The sequence below is a fragment of the Oryctolagus cuniculus genome, chromosome 10 (assembly GCF_051225735.1).
Source record: "Oryctolagus cuniculus isolate XC-2025 breed Fujian yellow rabbit chromosome 10, ASM5122573v1, whole genome shotgun sequence".
Classification (NCBI taxonomy): domain Eukaryota; kingdom Metazoa; phylum Chordata; class Mammalia; order Lagomorpha; family Leporidae; genus Oryctolagus; species Oryctolagus cuniculus.
The window spans coordinates 103,431,269-103,452,666 of NC_142876.1; the positions used below are offsets into that span (position 1 = coordinate 103,431,269).

Sequence of the window (21,398 nt, forward strand, 5' to 3'; positions counted from 1 at the left end):
AGAGCCCTAGACGTCAGCCACAGACTGTGCATTCCCCGTGGACCGGCACCTGATTTGCACGCGTGCCCGCATACAGGGCCACTCCTAGGATTGTGCAACAGAGGCCCTGCCTGCCGGTTCCCCCAGCAGACAGGGCCGTGTCCCTGGCCGTGGAAACGCATGTGTGTGCAGGGGTGAGGGAGTGTGTGCATCTGGGGTGGGACTGTGGCCAAGGGCAAAGGGCAGCTGGCCCCAGGGGAGGCTGTCCCTTAGGCACCACCAGAGGTCCCGAGGCCCTACCTGGCCCCAAGCCAAGCATGAACCAGGAAAGAAGCTGGACAGGTGTTGCCCCATTGGGCAGATAATAAAACTGGGCTTGCAATGCGCGTGAATTTGCCCAGTGAGTGGGGCAAGGCTGGCCCCCAGCCCAGAGCTCAGTCAGCCTTCCCATCTCCCTAGATATGGCCGAACAGGAAGTGTGCACGCTGGGGAGGGGGCCAAAGGGGAGCCCTGCCCTTCCTGCCTGAGCCTAGTCGGCACTGCTTCCCTCAGCTACCTGTCCAGGTGAGGAGGCTGAGGCCAGAGCGGGGAGGGAATAGCCCCTGGACACCTAGCACAAGGTCAGACCTGTCCCTGCCGTCCCATCTGGAGACACCACCTGCTCCTGGGCACTGTGGCCACTCTCCGGCCCTTGCCCTCCCGCCCCAGCCCACACCCATGTCCCCGGGATCACAGATCTGATAAAACCCTGCTCATCCTTGGAAAGAGCCACTCCAGCCTGCCATGCCCCACCTCCAGCGAGGGAGGGGCAGGTGGCACCATTCCACCAGCGGGGGCACTGGGACTCCTGGAGCCCACGTACTGCCCAGGGTCCTGGTTTGGCTTCTTTCTGGAACACTCTGCTGCCTCCCACTGCCCCATAGGGCAGACCTGGGAGGCCTGCTCAGGACGCGACGCTTCAGTTCATTCCACACGAGGGGCATTGGCTCTGCCTGGCTGTGCTGCAGGTGCCTGTAACACAGGGTGACACAGGCCACCAGGGCTGTGAATGGGGTGGGAGCAATGTCCAGAACCTAAGGGTGGACACAATGCCGGGAGGCCCCTGGGGGCCCAGCCCTCTGCTTCACCCTGGGCAGATGCACCTGGCTGACTTCTCAGGGAAGGTGGTAGGACACCACCAGCGTAGCCCTGGTCGGGCAGGGAGGGAGTGGGCACCAGGGAAGCAGGCGTTTGCCCTGGCGCAGCTGGGCCCGGAGAGGTCACAGCCAGGGGCCCTGGCAGCCATGGAGGGCAGGGCAGGGTTGGGTCTGGAGGAGGATGAGGACCCAGGAGGACAATGTCTTCCCCCACCCTTTCCAAGGTCGCCGGCCCTGGCGCAGCCGGCTTTACGCTCCACAGCACCCTGCTGGACACGGGCGTGGGGGCAGGCAGCTTTCCAAGGTCACAGGCCGCCCGGGGTGCCAGCTTCCAACGTCACCGATCCGCCCAGCGCTCGGCTTGCGCGGTCCCCGTGTAACTTGGGGCGGGCGGGAAGGCCCGAGACTGCACAACGCGCCACGCGCGGAAGCGGAGGCTGCCTCCCCACGCCGCGCTCCGCGGGCGGGACGCAGGCCCGGGTCCCGCCTCCAGCCCAGCCGGCCGGCCCGCCTCCCGCCGTGGCCACGGAGCGCTGAGGACCGGCAGGGTGCCCGAGGGGCACCCCGAGGAGACCGCGCTGGCCGGGGCGCACGGACGCCGGGCCCCACCCTCGTGAGGCCCCCGCCCGAGGCGGGGCGGGGCGCGCGCGGCGCAGGTGAGGGTGCTCTAGGGGTCGCGCGGCTGTGGGTGGGCTCTCTGGGTTTTTGGGGCGGTGCAGGGGCGGTTCCCCGGGCCGCGGGGCCGCACCCACGGGAGAGGAGGTGCCGCCGCCCCGAGCGAGAGCCCGAGAGGGTGGCGTTGTTCGCCTAGCGGCTGGAACAGAAACTCCTGTGAGTGGCAGGGAGAGGGAGGAAAGAGCTGGGACACGTGCGGCGGAGATAAGGTGGGGGCGGGGGAGCTCGAAGCCTCGGCTAGGGAGCGGAGGAGGGGTGCTTGAGGGGGAGGTGGGACGGGACTGTGGGGAGGGGGCACGTGTAGCCCCGGCGGTCCCTGTCCCCACCGCCCACCACTGGGCATGCTGGCCGCCCAGGGGACCTTTAGGGCATCCAGGGAAAAGCCTCCACAGCAAGCAGAACCAGGAAATACTGGAGTGAGTGCCATGACGGGGTGTGGCGGAGGGGCCAGGCCTGGGGTGGTGGTGGAGGGAGGCAGTGACCGTGCCCTGGGGGGCCCTAGTGTAGACAGAGGCCAGGAAGGCAGGGGAGAGAGCAGGTCTGGTTCCAGGTGAGATGGCTGACTCACCTGGGCATGCAGTGACTGGCCAGTCCGTCCTCACCCTGCCCCACGCCCCGCGCGGAGCACCAGAGCTGTCTGGGGCAAGGCTCTGAGGCTGGGCCCTGCCGGGAAGTCGTTGTGTGCCTCAGTGAGTCACCCAGCCTCTGAGTTACCTGGCGCAGGTGGGGCAGGTGGGGCTGGGAGCCAGAGGCTGGGTGTGAGCCCTGGGGATGCTGTGCCTCCGTTTCCCCGCCTGTACAACCTGCCGTTAATCAACCTGTGAGTTGGACGCAGGGAGCAGGTGAGGAGGCCCTGCCCTCTGCCAGTGGGACTGGGGGGTGTGGGGGGGTGCTCCTGCTGGTCCCTGTTCTGTCCGGGTTTAGCACCCCTCCTCTTGCCCTGCACAGCCACACACTCAGGCACGCTCACAGCCACACCTCTGCCTTCCACCCTCCTCCTCGCTTCCAAGATGAAGGCTCAGAGGTCCTTGTCTGGGAGACACCAGAGCAGACTGAGCCCCTGCTGAGCCCCCCCACCCCACTGCAGCCAGGCCCCGCCCACTGGCTCTGCAGCGCCCACCTTCTGCCTCTCCTCTGTGTGACTTCGTTCCCTGGGGTTACACATCCTACTAGGGCCACTGACCTGGAGGGGTCCCCAGAGTTAGGGGTCCCCTGGCAACCTGGGTCTGTCTCAGGCTGCTTTGTAGGGCGGAGAACCTGGGGCCCAAGCGCCCACCCCTAAGAAAGCCCCCCTGCATCAGTTTGCCCTGTTAGGGGGTGACCAGTGGTTCACAAAGCTCTCATCTACTCAGACCCTCTCGCATGGGAAAGAGTGACAGCCCGAGAGGGGCAGGGTTGCGGCCAAGGGCAGGAGCTCTCCTGGGGGGAGCAGCTGAACTGTGGGTAGTTCCAGGCCTTGGGACAGGCGGACGGAGGGCTCTGAGGGGAGAGGCTTTTTCCGGGGGCAGAGAGCTCCCGGCACAGGTGTGGTGGTGGGTAGGGGTGCTGGTGATTTCCTGCAGTGTTTCTTCGACTTGCCCCGAACTGGTTCTTAGTCTGCACCTCCCAGCCTGGCCCACCATGGCCTCCAACCCTGGGGCATCCTGGTCTCAGTGCAGCTGGCCACCAGCTGGGGGTGGAAGGGTCACCCCTCAAGGGGCCTCTCTAGTCCCTGGGTTTCTGGGGACTCCCTGCTGGGCGCCCCGGTCTGCCCCTGCCCTGCCGCCGCCATGTGCCCAGGGCCTGGGCCGCCTCGGGCCAGCAGGGGGGAGATGGCCGCAGCTGGGCGTCCGGCGGCTTCCCCTTCCTGCCGCTCCCCAAGCAGCAGGGCGGGAAAGGTGGGGCAGGAATTCCTGGGCCTGCGCTCTTGGCCTCTTGGCCGCAGTTCCCAGGCGCCTCCCTCCTGTGCTCCTGCACAGGGCTGGGCACTGCCGGAATCCTCGGAGCAGGGTAGGACCCTTCCCGCTTGCCCATCGGGTTTGCCTGGGACACCTGGCTGGCCCTGGCTGCGCCCAGAGCCTGAAGGAGTCAGAAAGGAAATGGCCCGGAGGCTGTGAGGCCTCTGGTCAGGTCCTGTGGGCGGTTGAGGGCACAGGTCTGACGGGGAAGGGCCTGGGCTTTGGGGCTGGGTCTGACGGGGAAGGGCCTGGGCTTTGGGGCTGGGTCTGACGGGGGAGGGCCTGGGCTGTAGGGCTGGGTCTGACGGGGGAGGGCCTGGGCTTCGGGGCTGGGTCTGAGCCCAGGCCCCTCACTGCCCTTCCCTGCTGTCAGGACACTTTTCCCAGGTGCTCCTCCCTGCTTAGAAGGTCGCTTACTCCGGGACGGGGGATGCAAGACTGGAGCTCCCCTGTCCACCCAGTGCCCCACCCTACACTGAGAAGGCTCCTTGGCAGGGGTAGGGAGGGTCCAGACCCCACCCCATGCTGACTTGTGTCTCTCAGTGCCCGGCCCCATCTCCTCTGCACCTGACACCGAGTTCTCCCAGAGTCTGCCCTTGGATCCCACTGTTGCCTGGCTCTCGCATGCTCCACAGCTCCTGTGGCCTGCTGGGGTAGTCAGGCACCTCTGTTGCCCTGTTAGGGTGCTGCTTGGTGGACCGCCCTCCAAGGCCGGGCCCTTGTAGTTCCCCTGCCTGTGTGCATGGCCTTTCTTCCTTATCTCTTCCATCCTCCATGGCTCCAGCAGGAAGCCCCCTGAGCCATGGCCTTGAGGACAACACTGGGTTCCTCTGTGTCCAGGTTTCCAGAGCCTTCGCTGGGCTGAGGAAGTCAAGAAGGGGGCCTGGCTAGAGCGCAGATAGTACCCTGGGTGTGTGGGATCCATGGTGCGTGTTTGAGCAGAGGGATGAGACTGCCCCCAGCTGGGCTTGAAGAGCATCTGCCCTTTTGGGGAGAAGGCGATGTGCCCCTTGGCAGCTCCGAGCCTTTCCTCCCATTCTTCCAGCCCCCAGAGCGGGCCCGCGCAGAGAGCAGGGGCAGGGGCAGAGAGCAGCCCGGGGTCTCCCCTTTGGGATGACCTGCTGGGCTCGCTGCTCAGCTCTGATGTGGGTGCCGATGGTCCTTGCTTCTGGGAGCCCAGTCCAAGAAGACAGGCACCGATCCTCTCCCACCAGTGCTGTCTGGTTCTGAGCTGTGTCCCCCCACCAGGAGCCCCTACGTCTGGCACCCTGGCCATGTGCAGCCCCGAGGAGTCAGCCCTGCTGCGGCTGGAGGAGGGCTTCTCAGCCGCCCTGGCCCACATCAACAGCCTTGTCCTCCAGCCCCTGCTTTCGGCCGGTGAGTCCAGGCAGTCCAGGCAGTCCAGGCAGTCCAGGGGATGTGGGAACGGGGCCCTCAGAGCCCCAGATTTCTCAGCCTTAAATGGGAGTGGTCACACTTGGCATCAGCATCTTCTGATAGAACTGGGCCCTGGCCCCCAGGCTGGCTGCTCCCTTCGCCAAGGGACCCTGAGGGCCCGGGCCATGAACCTGCTTGTAGCCCAGAGCTGGCTGTGCGTGGCCCAGGCCTGGAGACTGCCCTATGCCTGAATTCTCACCTTGCACCCACCGGAGAAGCCCGACCAGAAGGCCGGATGCCTGGACCTCCCTGGCGGCCACTCTCAGGGCCTCTGTACCTGTGAAACGGCAGTGGACGGATCCTGGTCCTGCAGGCTCCACGCTGTGGACCCGAAGTGGCCAGGGCCGGGAGCCAGGGACCAGCAGGAATTGGTGGTGGCCAGGCCGTGGCTGTTCAGTGAGGAGCTGGACACCTGCTCCCTCTGCCCCAGCCCGCCCTTCCCCTGCTGAACTCTAGGGGGCACCAGTCCCGTTCCCAGGACCCTGCTGCAGCTCCAGGGCCATGCCCCCTCTCCCGCTCACCCCTCTACTGTGCTCCTACCCCAGCCTCAGAACTCTCAGAGCTGCAGGGTGCAGGGTGCCTGCAGCTCCTGGAGCAGCTGCACGGGAGCACCCAGCAGCTCTGCGCAGTGACGGAGGACAGCCTGTGCTCACTGCGCGAGAGGCTGCGCCACCCCGACTCTGCCGGCCTCCAGTCCCTGCTGTTGCTGCGCGACCCCGACCGCGTCTTGCAGGCACACATGGAGTAAGGCTGCCGACACGGGGCTGACCTCGGCCGCGGCGGGCTCAGGCTGGGGCTGGTGGTTCTCGCCTGGGGCTTGCTCACCTGCATGGGGCTTGCCTATGTCCAGATGTTAGCCCGGGGGCCTGAGCCTTGGGGCCTCCCTAGGAAGAAAGACCGTGATGTGGTCTGTCTCATTGGGCCGGGACTTGTGGTCGCCAGCGCCCAGAGCCAGGCCACCACAGGGCTACAGCTGCCCAGTGGGTGGGATCGGAGGACCCCGAAGCTGGGGGCCCTGCTCTCAGGGTGTCGCCTGTACTGCCTGCAGGTACATCGAGTCCTACACGAACTGCTTGGTGGTGCAGGCTTTTCAGAAGGCAGCAAAGAGGAGGAGGTGAGCATGAGCTGTGCCCAGGGCAGCCCTCTACACCTGCAATGTCCGTGGTCCCTGCAGGAAGGCAGGGGGACTGTCACAGTGGTCTGGTCAGCCCGAGGTGCTGCACGGGCTCTGTAGTTCTGACTGGCTTTGGCTGTCACACACACGGGTCAGGGTTTGGGCTGGGGCAGGCCCTGGGGTCTGGGGCAGTGATCATGGCAGGGAGGTGGTGGTGGCGGTGGTGGTGCAGGGGTGGAGGAGGGAGGGCAAAGGCGACATGCGGACCTCCTCCCCCTGCAGCGAGTACTGGCGGGGCCAGCGGAAGGCGCTTCGGCAGCTGCTGTGGGGCGTGAGCCCAGAGGGCTCGGTGGGCACGGTGCTGGTCCAGGCCCTCCGGCAGCCGCTGACCCACCACGTGCAGCAGTGTGTGCTCCAGCTACTGAGCCTCAGCGGCGCCATCGGGGAGGTGGGTGCTGGGCAGCTTCTACAGGGAAGCCGAGGGAGGGCAGAAATGGGGGCCTTAGCCCTGAAGGAGCTGGCCATGCCTGGGGGCCGAGGGGCTCACACCCCTACCCTGGTGGGCCAGCAGAGACCCGGAGAGCAGATGTAGAATGGGATCCTGGCTGTGAGGATGATGGCCATGGGGCCGAGCTGGAGACACTGGGTGTCCCCTGGGAGCATCTCCAAGACCCCCGCTTCCCCCAGCAGCGGAGGAGCTGGCTGGGGGGAGGGGCTGGCTTTGGCCTTGGTCACACACACATACCGGCTGCCCATCCTGCAGCGTGACCCTGCCCGGGAGCTGGTGGTGCGTGCAGCCATCCTGTTTGGGAACCTCGAGTCCTTCCTCCGGCAGGCTGTGGACCAGGCTGTGGCCACGCAGGGCCTGTGGCACACCCTGAGCAGCCGGCTGAGGGTGAGTCGGGGCCTGGGGCTGCTGTGTGGCTTGAGCCGCTGGCCGTCTGATCCCCGCCTGGAAGGGGGTGGCAGCCAACCTGGGCAGAGCCTCTGTCGAGCCATGCTGGTTCGTCAGCTCAGCGTCTCCGGGGCCAGTCCTGACCTGGCTCATGTCGCAGCCCCACCTGCACGGCGTGTCCTGCCCCTGCCAGGAGAGTCCCTGTGTCCCCAGAGGGAGCTTGGGGAGAGCAAGCGGGGGAGACAGGGCCTGCGAGGGTGGGCTGTGGGAGAGGACCAAGCGCAGCTCCAGGAGACAGGCACTGTGCCACCTTGTGGGGTGGGGAGGGGGCTGGGAACAGCCCTTCCCGGCCTCTGAGCCCCAGTGCGTGCCTCTGCTCTGGGGGTCTCTCCAGGCCCACCCAAGGAGGCATCCTGGAGGAACCTGGGGTGTGGCATTCAGGCTAGGGTGCCTGAGCGATCACCCCGGGTCCCCTACCCCCACCCCCCAGGACGTGCTGTGCACCCCTGCTCGCCGGCTCTTGCAGGACAGCCACGACGTGCCTGTGACGGCCACCCCGCTGCGGGCCGAGCGCGTGCTGCTCTTTGACGACGCCCTGGTGCTGCTGCAGGTAGGGTGGGGCTGACCCGAGGTCTTGGGGCTGCAGTGGGGTTCTGAGGTCTGGCCGGAAAAGGAGCAGGAAAGGGACAAGTCGCTGGGACTGCAGACATGGGCTGGGGAGGAGGTGGGGACAGGAAGCGGGTGCTGCTGGTTGGGGGAGGGCAGGCAGGCAGAGCTGACCCTGAAGGAGCAGGGCTATGGGGCTGGGCTGCCCCGGGTGGGGTGGGGGGCTGGCCTGCTGCCCCTGTGACGTCCCCAGCACTGACCTCTGTGCCCCTCAGGGTGTTGGCCCGGAGCTTCCTCACAGCCGGGGCAGCGGGTGTTGGCCCAGCCTGGCCAGGGGGTTGGTTCTGATTCTGTTTGAGTTCCCCTCCCCTCCTCACCCCAGGCCCTGGAGATACTGCCCTGCCCCTGGGCCCACTGTTGGCAGTGCTGGGCCTGCCCTCGTGTCTGGATGCATCGTGGCGAGCTCCTCATACACCCCTGGTCCCCGGGCTGGGCCCGCTCCTCCTCCCCTGGACTGCGGAGCGGCCCCTGGGCCACCCCAGCTGGTGGGGGTCACCACGTGGACGTGTCCTAGAGGGGGGGGTGTCGGGTCTGACCCTTGGAGCAGGGGCTGCAGGAGCAGAGGCGCTGAGCGGGAGAGTGAGGCAAGCGCAGGGGTTGCAGCGCTGGCGAGGGCGAGGGTGGCGCTCGGGGGCAGAGGGCAGGCGAGGGGCGGGGCTGGGCTCCGATGACACCTGTGCCACTCTTCTTCCAGGGCCACAGTGTCCACACTTTTGATCTGAAGCTGCTGTGGGTGGATCCTGGGCGGGATGGGTGAGTGACTCCCGCCCTCCGCCCCCGACACCTGCCCCCAGCCCAGGGCCCCGGCTTGGGCCTTGCCCGCGGACCGAGCAGGGGCCTCCCCACCGCCTCCGTCTGCCCAGGTGTGCGTTTCACCTCCTCACGCCTGAAGACGCATTCTCTCTTTGTGCCAAGGACCGCCAGGGCCAGGTGAGCGGGGCCGAGCTGCGTGGTGGCTGTCGGGCAACTGGGGTCAGGGGTCAGGATCCCCCAGGGAGTGGGGGGCCCCTCTAGGAAGCCAGAACCGGAGCCTGACTTGATCCCTGCTCGCAGGTCTCGTCCAGCCCCTCTGGACGGGCCCTGTGCAGGGGGTGGGGATCTCAGTGGGGCCAGGAGCAGGGTCCTAGGAGCAGTCGGAGGTGCCCACCTCCTCGGGGGACAGAGAAGGACCCAGAGCTGCCCCAGAAGGCTTCTCACAGGGGCTGCCCTGGCAGCCAGCTGTCCTGAATTTCTCCGTCCACTCCCACCAGGCGGTCTGGCAGTGGAAGGTGACCCGGGCTGTGTGCCAGGCCCTGCGGGGAAAGAAGGACTTCCCTGTGCTGGGGGCTGGCCTGCAGTCATCGGAGCCCCCCGCCTACCGCTGCGGAGCCTACACCTTCTGCGCCGAGGGCCGGTTTTGCCGTGCCACCTACGAGGGCGAGTGGCAGCGTGGCAGGCCCCATGGCAAGTGAGTAACTTGGCTCCGGGCCGGACCCCCACCCCTCGGGGCTCCCTGGGGGTGGTGGGTGGACTCTGCGGAGTCTGCCCCCAGCCCTCCTGGACAGGGTCAGTCCATGCCTGCCGTGGTCCCTATGGGGACACGCTGAGCAAGGCCAGCCACAAGCCCCCAGGGCTTTGGAGGGGAGAGGCAAACTGTCACCGCTGCACCCTGTCTGGGGTGGGGCGGGGCTTGTACACGTTCTGTCTGCACGTCACCAGGAGAGATGCTGAGCCTGGTGACTGGTGTGCCCTAGCAAGTCTGCAGGCAGGTTCTAGGGCGAGCCTGGCCTTGGTCATGGGTCTGTGTGACCCTGCAGGCCGGCAGGCCTTTAGAGAGCGTGTGCCCCATCTCACACTGTGGCTGGGAAAATGGAGACCCTGAGCGCAGGTGGGCTGCATAGAGATCGCCCTCTCAGGCACATCCCTTACTCTTACCAGCCTGCTTCCAGAAAGAGCTTGAGGAGGCTTGTGAACAAAGTGTGGGACAACAGTGCCTCGTCAGAAGAGAGGAGCCTCACTGACTGGCACGTAGCCTGAGCTTAGCATTTAGCTCTGAGCCTCCTGCTGGCCAAGGGCAAAAGGGAACCTAGACGATTGCAGGCTCTCTGGGGTTTGTGTTGAGTGCACTTGTGCCAAGTCTCGAGAAAGGCAGGTGGGGCCTCCTGGGGGTACGGCGAGGGTCTCGGAGCTGTCGGGAGGGCAGAGTCCCATCCAAGGGGGAGCCTGGGGGTGAGGGAAGAGAGGGCCTCTGAAAGTGTGGCCGAGGCGGCTGAGGGAGGGACGGTGGGCCTGATGCCCGTGGATGCTTGCAGGGGAACCCTGAAGTGGCCAGACGGGCGCAGTCATGTGGGCGATTTCTGCCAGGGCCTGGAGCACGGGTAAGGCTGGCAGGGGTGCTCGGAGGGGGTGGCGGGCAGAGCGGTGTCTGCCCCCCTGCCCGGCCCCATCCTACGCTCCCAGACCCCCAGCAGGAGCTCTAAGACCGTCTGGTTAGGCTCCTCTTGTTGTATAAAAAGGGGGTGCAGGCCCTGAGTAAGGGATAGAACTCAGCCCAGCTTGGGGAGCAGGACGACCGGAGGCCCCGGGGTGCCTGGGGCTGCCACGGAGAGGGGCCCTGGGGAGAAGCAGGGTTGGGCACCTGCGTCGCCCTGGCAGCTGGGAAGGCCCTCGCAGGAACGCCCTGGGGGCAGCTCCGGTTGGGGCCACACAGGGTGCTGGCCCTGGCCCTGACTGCCACCCGGCCATGCCGGCAGCTTTGGCATCCGCCTGGTGCCACAGGCCTCCGAGGACAAGTTTGACTGTTACAAGTGCCACTGGACGGCAGGCAGCATGTGCGGCTACGGCATCTGTGAGTAAGTGGCCCTCAGAGGGGGCGGGGGTGGGGGCGGAGTCGGCTCCGGGTGGGGCCCTCCCTTGGGCCGGGGGTCGGCAGGGCCGGGCCAGCTGGCTGTGACCTTCACCAGGTACGGCAATGACCAGGTGTACAAGGGCTATTTCCATGCGGGCCTGCGGCACGGCTTCGGTGTCCTGGAGAGTGCGCCGCAGGGCCCCCAGACGTTCAGGTACACCGGCCACTGGGAGAGGGGCCAGAGGAGCGGCTATGGCGTCGAGGAGGACGGGGACAGGTGAGAACCCTCCCAGGAGGTACCTTCCCCAACTTCCCGCCCTGTCCTGCCTAAGGCACACTCCATCCCTCTCCTCCACTTGGCTGTCCTGACCTCACCTCCCCTGAGTGGATTCGAGCGTTGTCACTCTTCCCTCGCTTGCCCCTCCCCTAGCCCTGCCATGCCAGCAGGTGCCCGGGAGTGACTCTGATCCAACCCTGGCCCCTCTTTGCCCAGGGGCGAGCGCTACATCGGCATGTGGCAGGGCGACCAGCGCCATGGCCCGGGGGTCGTAGTCACCCAGGCAGGTGTCTGCTACCAGGGCAGCTTCCAGGCGGACAAGATAGTGGTGCGTGCGTCCTGAGCTCCCCTCCTGCTTGCGGGCGTGGGAGGTGGGGGGGCTGAAGCTAAGATGAGGCCAGTCGGGGGTGAATGGGGACGGAAGCCCGGCCCTGCTGCCCTCCTGCCCTGGCCTTGGCTAAGTCCCTGCCCCATATACTCAGTGAAGTGCGTGGTGGGAATGACGGTGCAGTAGCCTCAGTACCAGATGCTTAGAGACCTCCCGGGCCAGAAGCCTGGCTCTGGGCTGGGCCTGCTACATTGATCTGGTCGGTTCTTCCCTGGGTCTGCAGGTGGATGTCATTGTCCCTAGTGATGGTTAAGTGTGTAAGGTGGCGGAGGCTCAGGGATCCGAGAACCTGCCCGTGTCACGTTCTGCAGAGTGGCAGCGCGGGTCCCCCAAGCCCGGGCACCCCAGCTCTTGCCTCCTGCCACTCCCAGCCTCCCAGCTGCCTCTGCAGCACACCGGGCCCTTCTCACACTTGCGAGCCAGATTCAGAAATAAGTGGAACACACCCCGCATCCCACCCGGCCCTCAGTGTCCTGGCAGCCAGCATGGCAAGGGAGCCTGACCAGGCAAAGCAGGGTTCAGACAAAAATAGCTCTTCCCAAAGAGGAGCCTGGCTGAGCAAAACCTAGGCAGGAGGTGCCTGCAGCAGGCCAAGGACTGGGGTTACACTGGGCACGGTCCTGGGGAGGGTGCCAGCTCCCTCCTGTGGGCCCCGCTGTACTCACCGTCCCCACTCTCCCCTGCTTCTGTCCCCAGGGTCCCGGCGTGCTGCTGTCTGAGGACGACTCCCTGTACGAGGGCACCTTCACCAGGGACCTGAGCCTTGTGGGGAAGGTGAGGGCCCCCAGCACTGATCCATACCCTACCAGGCCTCGGGCCTGGGGGGGGGAGGAGAGTGGGGTCAGCCCCCGTTCCCCCCCAGCACTGATCCATACCCTACCAGGCCTCCGGCCCAGGGGGGAGGAGGATGGGGGCAGCCCCCGTTCCCCGCCGTGCAGCTGTGAGCCTGCTTGCATCCAGGGGGTGCTGCTGCTCTCCTGGCCGGGTCCCCTCGTTCAGCACATGTGGCCCTCATCCCCACCTTCCCCCACCCCATGCCTTGTGCAGTCACCACCCTGCCTGAGCCCACCTAGCAAAGGGACGCTGCTGGGTCTTTAAGGGGAACCGCAGGCCGTCTGGGTTTTCTGATGACTGGAGGGTTCCCCTGGCCTAGAGTGGGAGAGGCTTGGGGAGGCAGGGCCATGCATGGGACAGCCGCATGCAGCAAGGACTCGCCCTTCCCCCTGCCTTCTTCCCCACCCCCAGCTCTCCCAGGGACAACTGTCCCCCCCCCCACCTTCCCTGGGAGTCCCTTCTCCACTGCTCCCCCTCTTGCCCAACCCAGAGGTGAGCTCCTGGCCGGTGGGGGTAGGGGTGGCTCCTGACACACCTGTCAGTCCATGGCCCCTGCCGACAGTTCCCCTCCTGGCTCCAGGGTAAGGTCACCTTCCCCAATGGCTTCACCCTGGAGGGCACATTCGGCAGTGGGGTGGGGAGAGGACTGCACACGCAAGGCGTACTGGACACAGCTGCTGTCCCGCCGGACCCCAGCAGCACCCGCAAGAGGTGAGCGCCTGGCCGGTGTGGCCCGGGCTTCCGGAGCTGTCGGGGGTGCACCTGTGTCTCTGCCCCCAGCGACCTGGGTCTCGTCCGAGGGGCCTCTCCACACCCCGTCAGGAGGCCCAGGGCACGCAGCACCCATTGCGGACTCTCGAAAGCAAGGCCCACGCGGGGATAACTGCACAGGCCAGAAAACCGGAGACTAAACTGCACGTAGTCTCTCTTCTTAGAAGCCTGCTTTGTTTTTCGGTAAAGGGTACAGGAGACTTTACCAACCAAATGCACACTCACAAATAGAAAATAAAAGCGTGAGTGGACATTGGAAAGGTGTTTGCACAGTAGGCCCCATGTGGTTATGGTTGACATTAGCATGGCTGTGTGTTCCCTGGCAGCCCAGGACGAAGGGAACCTGCAGAGTGGAGTCATTGTCGCCATCGAGGGGCATGGCGGGGTAGCCTTCTTTCCCTGTGGGGACGGAGCTCTTCCTTGGAAAGAGTTAGAGGGGGGGCTCTTGCTGCGTCTGTTGAGAAAGCCCGGGTGGCGCACAGAGAGGGGCTGCTGTGGGTGACACGTCCGGGGGGGCGGCTTGTCACGAGGCTGAGGGGTTACTGGGATGTGCTGGGAGTGGGGTGCAAGTGGGGGATGCCCTGCAGGAGGGCTGGGTGTGTGAGACAGCGTCCACTCTGGGATCAGCTAGAGGGACAGACTGGCCACCGGGGAAGGCAGAGCTGGACATCATGGCAGGGGCAGCTCCAGCTTTGGGCCCTGGGCTCTCCTGGCCAGGACACGCCCTCTGTGCCCTGCAGACCTACCCTCCTGTCTGCCTCTGTCTCTCCAGGCCTCTGAGCCCCGCTCGGTGGCCCATCTTGGGGTCATCTCTCTGTCCCCTCTCTGCCTCTGTCTCCCAGAGCCTGGGAGGTCAGTGCCACCAGCACACCCCCTTGATCCCCCCTTCCTGGGACCTGGACGTGGTCCTGCCCACGCTGCCCTGTCTACCCCGCCTGTCCCCCATGTCCTCCATTGTAGGCAGCTGGGGCTGGACGCCTTACCGGTGGAGAGCCGCTGGCAGGGAGTCTACGGCCCCTTCCGGGACTTCGTGGCTGCTGGCTGCCCCGCAGACCTGCAGGAGGCCATGCTGGGCTTCCACGTGCAGAGCTCGCGGGAGCTGCGCAGGTCCCAGGAGTACCTGTGCTGCACGAGGTGAGGCCCTGGGGCACGTGGGGCGGAGCAGGCTGGGGGAGGGTCCCTGGGAGCCCGGCCGGCCTGGCGAGGTGAGGGACCTGTGTGTCACGTGTGCCCCAGGACGCACCCCGAGGACAGTGAGGGCAGCGTGGCCGACACCCTGGACGAGCTGCTGCGGCACCGGCAGCCTGAGGCCCTGCAGCAGTACCTGAGCAAGGTGAGGGCCAGCCCCTCGCCTCCTTGTCCGTGGAGGGCCTCTGAGGTCCACCCTGGGAGGCCCGTGGGGCGGGCCGCACTCCCAGGGACCTGGCCCCGAGCGTCTCTGTTGCCCGCCTCCCACTGGCCCAGGCCCTGAGCCACCCCCTGCACCCGCTGGGCAAGCTGCTGCGCACGCTGATGCTGACCTTCCAGGCCACGTACGTGGGCATCGGGGCCAACAAGCACCTGCAGGGGCTGGCCCAGGACGAGGTGAAGCAGCACGCCCGGGAGCTCTGGGCCGCCTACAGGTGACGTCCGCTGCCCTGTGCCCCCTCCCCTGGCATCAGCTCCGCCTGGCACCCAGAGCGGTGGTGCCCCGCTGAAGGCCAACTCCACAAAGCCAGGGAGGGGTGGTCAGGGTGCGGCTGCTGGGCACAAGGGCTCCAGAGGGCCCGATGTGGCCCACAGCTGGAGGCTGAGCCCCAGCCGGGCCCTGGGCTGACCCATGACCCCCCTGTAGCTGAGTGTGACTCAGGCCCCAGCTGAGCTATGGCTGCGGCACCAAGGTCCCCGGCTGAGTTCCTGGCTCCGCGTCTCTAGCTGCTGCGGTTGAGGGGACTGTGTGGGTGGAGCTCTGGTCCCTGTGGGGGCGGCCGCACCATCGCTGTCCCCGTGGGCTTTCAGGGGTCTGCTGCGGGTCGCCTTACAGCGCAGGGGCCACACCCTGGAGGAGGAAGACACCGAGACACGGTGAGCGGCCCCGAGGCACCTCTAACTCTGTGTTTCTCGGGGGTAGCGGGGTGGGGGGGCATTCGTGCTGTTGACCAAGCATTGTGTGTTGCTCATTAGTGGATCCCAGTGACCTGTGACCTCTGTCCTGGGAGCAACCAGGGAGCTGGCGCGGCCACACGCTTGGAACATATCTGTTTGTTCTAACTGTGTCATCCCAGCCTTCTCGCTCCTGCACCATGGGGAAACGGAGGCCTGGCTGGGGCCAAGCCTGAGGTCCCACGGGGCAGGATGTGGGTGGAGCTCCACGTCCATCTGCCCCAGCCCTGCGAGTGTCTGGCCAGAGAGGCCTTGCTGTCCCCGCCCTGCAGGAGGCTAGGAAGGGGGTTGGCGGCACCCTTGGCAGCAAGGGAGGGCTCAGGGAGACCTTTTCCCTGAGCTTTGCTACAAGCTGCTTGGCCCCCTGGGGCCTTGGGGGTCACAGCTGTACCCCAGCTGCAGAATTGGTTCTGGGTAGAGGGAGAAAGGCGCCCATCGGTTGGCCGAGTGAGTAGCGGCTGAGAGCAGGCTGGGGAAGGGTTTTTCTGGGAAGCAGGGGAGGCTGCGGGCTGGGACGCTGTGACTGGGAGCTCCGTGGGGGCTTTCAGGGGTGGCTCCGTGAGGCGACCCCCACCCCGGGCCCTGTGCTGCCGACCCCAGCCCGTCCCGTCTCCCGCCCAGGGACCTGCAGGTGCACAGCGTGATGCTGCCGCTCGTGCTGCCCAGCTTCTACTCGGAGCTCTTCACGCTCTACCTGCTGCTCCACGAGCCCGAGGACGGCCTCTACAGCCAGGGCATCACCAACCTGAGCCTCTTCCCCGATGCCAAGCTGCTGCAGTTCCTGGAAGTGCAGAAGTAAGCCGCCCTCCCCGCCGCACCCCGGCCACCCCGGCCAGGGCTCACTCGGTGTCTCAGCAGCAGAGCCCTGCCGTCGGTGCCCAGCGGCACAGCGAAGGGAAGCAGCTTTCTCTTGCAGTTCCCCCTGCAGAGGCCCCATCCCCTCGGGGACCTGCCATTCCCTGCCAGCTCCTCAGCGGAGGCCCTCACTGGGAGCTTGAGGACTGTCCCGGGAGCAGTCAGGCAGGCCTGTGGCGCGTCCTGGGCCGTTCTCCTCGGCATCCCTGGTATTGACTCCATGGGTGGCCCCTGCCTCTGGTACGGGGGTAGGCACGCTCCCCCCCCCCCCACACTTGGGTCCCCTTTGTTGCACTGAGCCCCTGGCTTCCTGCTGCCTCAGTGCTGCCCCCTGGAGTCCCTGTCCCGCCTTGCAGCCTCTGGTGTTTCCGTGGCTCACCGGGCAGGACCGATTCCCCGGCTCTCACCCCTGGCCCCTTTGCTTCAGTGCCGCCCTCAGCCAAGTGCAGCTTCTGTTTTGGGGCCCCCTCTTCAGGCTCCACACTCAGGGGTCCCCCGCAGGCCTGTTTGCTTCCCAGGATGGAGTGACTGGGGGACTGGTGTGGTGGCGCAGGGGACGCGGCGGGGCGGGGAATTCCCCTCTCTTCTCGGAGCCTGCGCTCATCCCGACAAAACCTCTCGTCTCACTTTTCAACCGCAGGCACCTGTGGCCGCTGAAGGACCTCAGGCTCACCAGCAATCAGGTGGGAGGGCTCACCTGTTTGCCCCAGGGAGTGGGAGGCCTGAGCCCTGGGGCCCGAAGGTCGCCCGCAGCATCCGGTGCTGCTCTGACCCCTGGGTGTAGGGGCAAGGACCGGGCTCTGCCCCTTTGCTGGCTGCGTGGCTGTGCCTCAGTTTCCCCTTCTGCACGAGAGGCCGCACTGGAGCTGCTGCCTAGGGCTGCTGTCGGGTGAAGCCGGCACACGTGCAGCGTTGGTTTAGAACCTACGGGAAACGCGGATTCTGGAGCTCAGGAAGGATCTGCTGAGGCAAACTCAGGAGCGTGGGTGGGCGTTAAGCTGCCGTTGGGTCACCGCATCCAAGTCCTGGAGTGTCTGGTTCAAGTCCCAGCTCCTCTGCTTCTGATCTAGCTCCCTGCTAATGCACACTGGGAGGCAGCAGTGACGTCTCAAGTCCTTGTGTCCCTACCACCCAGGTGGGAGACCCAGAGGGAGCTCCTGACTCCCGGCTTCAGCCTGGCCCAGCCCCAGGTGTTGTGGGCACTTGGGGAGTAAACCAGCAGATGCAAGGTCTTGCTCTCCGCCTTTAAGAAATGAAAATGAATTGTGTTTGAAAAAGAAAACAGAACCTCAGGGAGTGGCCCCGGGAGGCTGTGGCTCAGGAAGCCCTAGGGTTTGAGACCCAGTGACGGAGGCGCTCGGAGTGGGGGTGTCCGGGGGGCCAGTGGCTGCTGCCATGCTGGGCTCTGTCCATGTTGCCCCTCCCAACCTCCTGGGCCCATTCAGCCCATTTTACAGTTGCAGAAACTGAGGTCCGCAGCAGAGCTGTGACTTGCTCTGGGTCACTCCGTGCTCAGGGCCTGCCTGGGTGCTGGAGACCCCGGCCTCACCCGGCCACCTCCCCTCCCACACAGAGGCACTCCCTGGTCAAGGACAAGTGCTTCCTGTCAGCCACTGAGTGCCTGCAGAAGATCATGTGAGTTGTGGCCTGGGGAGGGAAGAAGGGGGGAGGATGCAGGGGCGCGGGGCCCCCCGCTGGACCTGAGCCTGGGCCCCGCTCCGCTCCTACCGCAGCACCACGGTGAGCCCTTGGGAGAAGCTGCAGGTGCTGGAGCGGACGTACGGGGAGATCGAGGCCACCGTGTCGCGGCTGCTGGGCCAGGAGCACAAGCTGCCCATGGATGACCTGCTGCCGCTGCTCATCTATGTGGTGTCGCGGGCCCGGTGAGTCCCGGGCAGGCTGGGACCCTGCACCCGCCACCCCTAACCAAGGCAGCCTCTGAGGCCCGGGAGTGCCTAGTTACAGTGGAACTGTTCTCAGTACCGATGGGAAAGGCAGGCCGGGGAGAAGAGGGTCCCACCTGGCATCCTGTGTGCCAGAGGCCGAGCAAAGACACCCCGGTGTCCAGCCCTCCCGAGCCGGGCCCCTCCCTGGCTGTGCCGGGCCTGGCCGCAAAGACCCCTTCTCTCCCGCTCTCCTTAGAATTCAGCACCTGGGAGCTGAGATCCACCTAATCCGGGACATGATGGATCCCAGCCACATAGGGGGCCTCTACGACTTCCTGCTCACGGCCCTGGAGGTGAGGGCGGAGGTGGTGACCCCCCCCTGGGGGGGGCGGGCCCCTTCCCTGCCCCGGACACCACTGTGGGGAGGAGCTCAGGTGCCTGGCTCACGTGTGTCTGTGGGAAGGGGCCTCACGGTACCCCTGCTTCTGCTCATGTTAGGGGGCTCGCCGTGCATCCCAGCCCTGGGGACTCTGGGGCCCTGCCTGCTCCAGGCTGCACGCCGAGCCCCCGGGAGAGGGAAGACCCCATTCACCCAGCAGACGGTGGCTGAGGGCGGCATTGGAGAGGCAGCAGTGTGGGCTGGGAGGGATGCCCTGGAGTCTGTGTAGGGTGCCGGGGAGCCGGCCCCAGCCGCCTCTCTCTCCCGCCAGTCCTGCTATGAGCACATCCAGAGAGAAGACATGCGGCAGCACCGCTTGCCGGGCCCCTGGGACCCCAGGGAGCACTGGTAGCCCCACGCCGCCGGGACCCACGGGAGCAGCGACACCCAGCCTGGCTAGAGTGAGGGCCAAGGTGCCGGTGTGGCCCTGGAGCTGGTGGTCTCCCCCTCGGCCTCCTGCGGCAGCTCCCAGGATGGGAGTGAGGAGCAGCTGGCGCCCGTGCTACCACGCCGCGGAGCCACCTGGCAGTGGAGGAGGCGGTCTCTGGGGACCTTCCACTTCCGTTTCTGACCTCGCCGCGTTCTGGAGCCCTCCTGAGGTCCCATTTCGTCCTGGGCTGCAATTCCCCTTTCGCCGCTGGTCGGGTTCCCGGCTGCTCGGCACTGCCTGGTTTAGCCAGCCCTCTCCCTGGGCAGACCCCCCCCCCCGCCAGCTCTGCCGGCTCCCACCTGCTCGGTCTGTGGTGAGGATGGCCGCAGTCCCTCCACAACGACACGGAGGGTGGTGCCGGAGCCAGGGGCCGCGTCACCGTCCTTTGGCTGCCTCACTGCCAGTGGCCCGTGAGCCACACACCTGGGACCTCTGTGGGCCTCCCTGCGCAGGGCCAGCCCCCGTCCTGGCCAGCCAGCCCCTCCGCTCAGGACCCACAGGGAATGGGGCCCTGGGACCCCTGTGGGAGGGAGCACTTTGTTTAAGTAGGCGTTCTGGTAGGGAGCCAGTTCCTGCTGGGCCTCGGTTTCTCTCCGCAGGGGGCGTGGCCCAGGTGACCTGCAGGGCCAGTAGGGTGAGTGACAGCAGGCAGTGTGGACCGGGGGGGGGGGGGGCGGAGCAGAGCACTGGGTGCCTCCCTGGGAGACAAGCGGGACCCACCGCCTGCAGTGTGCCCTGGGTGGAAAGCGAGTTTGGCTCCTGCCCCAGCTCTAGATGTGCCTTCCACACCAGACAACCGACCTCAGCCCCAGGGGCCCTGTGACCTCCCAGCGGGCCCTGGGAGAGCCCCGTAACACCTGAGCCACAGGGCACCTGGCCAGGCGCCTCCCAAGGGAGCAGACACCCTCGCCCTGGCTGGTGCCACCAAATGTGCTGCTTGGAGAGGCCGCAGGCTCTGCTTCTGTCAGACCCATGGCGTCCCCAAGCAAGTCCCTGTGCAGGAGTGGAGCCGCTGTGGGGTGAGGATCCCAGGACGCCAGGGACAGCCAGCGTCCAGCCGTGTGGCCTGTTCTGGGCCCTTCCTGCAGCACAGCCAGGCGTTCGTGCCCTGCACTCCTGCACTTCCGGCCCCCCTGGGGTCAGTGGGCCTCACCCCACACCTGCTGCACTGGCGCCTCTGGGCGTGGCCTGGGGGGGCTGCACATTTCCCCAGGGGAGTCCCAAGAGTGGCCACGTCTACCTCAGACCCAACAGCACAGCCCTCCCAGCTGCTGGGGTCCTTCGCACTGGGCAGTGAGGAGGTTGACAGTGGGGCTCAGGAGCCAGGAAACCACCTGCTGTGGAGGTGGGACCACACCCCAGGGCCGGCCTCCCCAGCTGGGTCCTTCCATGGGTGGTCACCGTGGGCCATCCCAGCAGGACCACGAGTGGTCTCGTTCCTGACCACTGCCCAATCCAGCAGGCGTAGCCAGGAGGCGGGAGAGGTGGTGGCTGAGGGCCACCCCCCACCCCCTGCGCCATAGGTGACAAAGCTTGCTTTCCAGAGGCAGCCTGGAGGTGGGGAGGGGTCATGGGAAAGGCAAGTGGCGTGGCCAGGGTCAAGGGCGGCCTGTTCTCATCCCCCCTCCCCTCATAATTAAACGGTATATTTGAGAGATGCTTTTCTGGGGTGTTGCCAAATTTAGAGCCCGCTTATTTTGTCAGGTTTTGTTTTGTTTTTAGTCCGTTTTGTCTTTTGATGGCACCTGCTGCCTGGAGGTGACAGGGGACGTGAAGTGTCCTAGGAATGCCCCAGGCAGCTGCCCATGGCCCCTTCTATTGCTGCGTGTGGCACCTTGCCTGGCTGGCTGGCTGTGTTCAGGGACCTGAAGCAGGGAGCAGACCACTGGGGAGGCAGAGCCCCCCTGGCTGTGCGGGGGGATTGGTTGAACCCAGAGAAGGCATGCATGGCAGTCGGCGCCCAGCAGTTCCCCTGGGAGTGGGGCATGGGGCCTGCGGGGTGTCCGACAGGACTGGTCTGCAGCTGTCCTTCTATGGCTGTCCCCGCGGGTCACGGACAGAGCCGACAGGCCTGTGCCTTCTGCTGCCAGCACGTTTGTCCCAGTGGAGGCTGGGAATCCATCTTCCGCTGATTGTTTCAGGAGCCGGACCACGCTGGAGGCCCATGGCCGCTGGTTGGTGGGAATGTAACAGGTGCACTGGGGGCCAAGGTCTCCAGGGCAGGCGCCCTAAATCTGCTTGGGGGCAGACATTTTCCTCCACTCACAGTTTTCAGCAGGTGTGTCCCTGGCTGCCAGCCACTCTGGGCACCTTCCCTGACCTCTGGGGTGGTCCTCAGTGTACTGAATGAAGTCCCCAGGGTGCCCCAATGGTTGCATAGACTCCACATCTGGGATGGCTGTACTGTGGGTGTGTGTGAGAGAGAGAGAATGAGAGAGAATCTTTCACGCACGTGGGAGGTTCTGGGGGTGCCTAGCTTACTCCTGTTTGGGATGTCCTGTTTGCATTTGATGACAGATGTCGACTGGGCCGTGTCTACTGTGTCGAGACACACCCAGATTGGGGATGCCAGGGTGTAACCACACACAGGAAACCGGGCTCTCAGAACCCATCCCTGCCCATTACAAGTCCAGTGGTTGCCACCCTGGTGGGCTGTGCTGTGTGCTGTAGCACTTGCTGTACTCAACACGAGGGGGCGCTCTTGCTGAGT

The 21,398-nt window shown here is 66.1% G+C and overlaps 1 protein-coding gene across 9 annotated transcripts; it reads left to right on the top strand.

Moving 5' to 3' along the window:
- Positions 1–1,448: 1,448 nt before the first annotated feature.
- On the top strand, positions 1,449–20,343 carry ALS2CL (ALS2 C-terminal like). Of its 9 annotated transcripts, none has more exons than XM_051852523.3 (26): positions 1,455–1,771; positions 4,976–5,104; positions 5,710–5,908; positions 6,213–6,278; positions 6,561–6,726; positions 7,042–7,173; positions 7,664–7,783; positions 8,534–8,592; positions 8,703–8,769; positions 9,090–9,286; positions 10,131–10,196; positions 10,572–10,670; positions 10,782–10,943; positions 11,160–11,271; positions 12,028–12,105; positions 12,746–12,876; positions 13,897–14,070; positions 14,173–14,269; positions 14,401–14,558; positions 14,935–15,000; positions 15,700–15,873; positions 16,574–16,616; positions 17,507–17,568; positions 17,667–17,816; positions 18,076–18,172; positions 18,530–20,343. In XM_051852523.3, the coding sequence occupies exons 2-26, from the start codon at positions 5,002–5,004 to the stop codon at positions 18,608–18,610; spliced, it is 2,859 nt and encodes a 952-aa protein (XP_051708483.3). In that variant the 5' UTR covers positions 1,455–1,771; positions 4,976–5,001; the 3' UTR covers positions 18,611–20,343. The 9 variants fall into 9 exon arrangements, 7 of the variants coding, with proteins under 7 accessions (XP_089162538.1, XP_089162537.1, XP_051708483.3 ...); XM_051852524.3 differs by lacking the exon at positions 1,455–1,771 and adding an exon at positions 1,812–1,946; XM_051852526.3 differs by lacking the exon at positions 1,455–1,771 and adding an exon at positions 2,068–2,206.
- Positions 20,344–21,398: the final 1,055 nt, after the last annotated feature.

Bases quoted from the DNA above. Each gene is read 5' to 3' on its own strand.
- ALS2CL (XM_008260523.5), top strand. From the start codon at position 3,560: ATGTGCCCAGGGCCTGGGCCGCCTCGGGCCAGCAGGGGGGAGATGGCC. The intron at 8,593-8,702 runs GTGAGTGACTCC...CCGTCTGCCCAG, and splicing joins GTGGATCCTGGGCGGGATGG to GTGTGCGTTTCACCTCCTCA. The intron at 16,617-17,506 runs GTGGGAGGGCTC...CCTCCCACACAG, and splicing joins TCAGGCTCACCAGCAATCAG to AGGCACTCCCTGGTCAAGGA.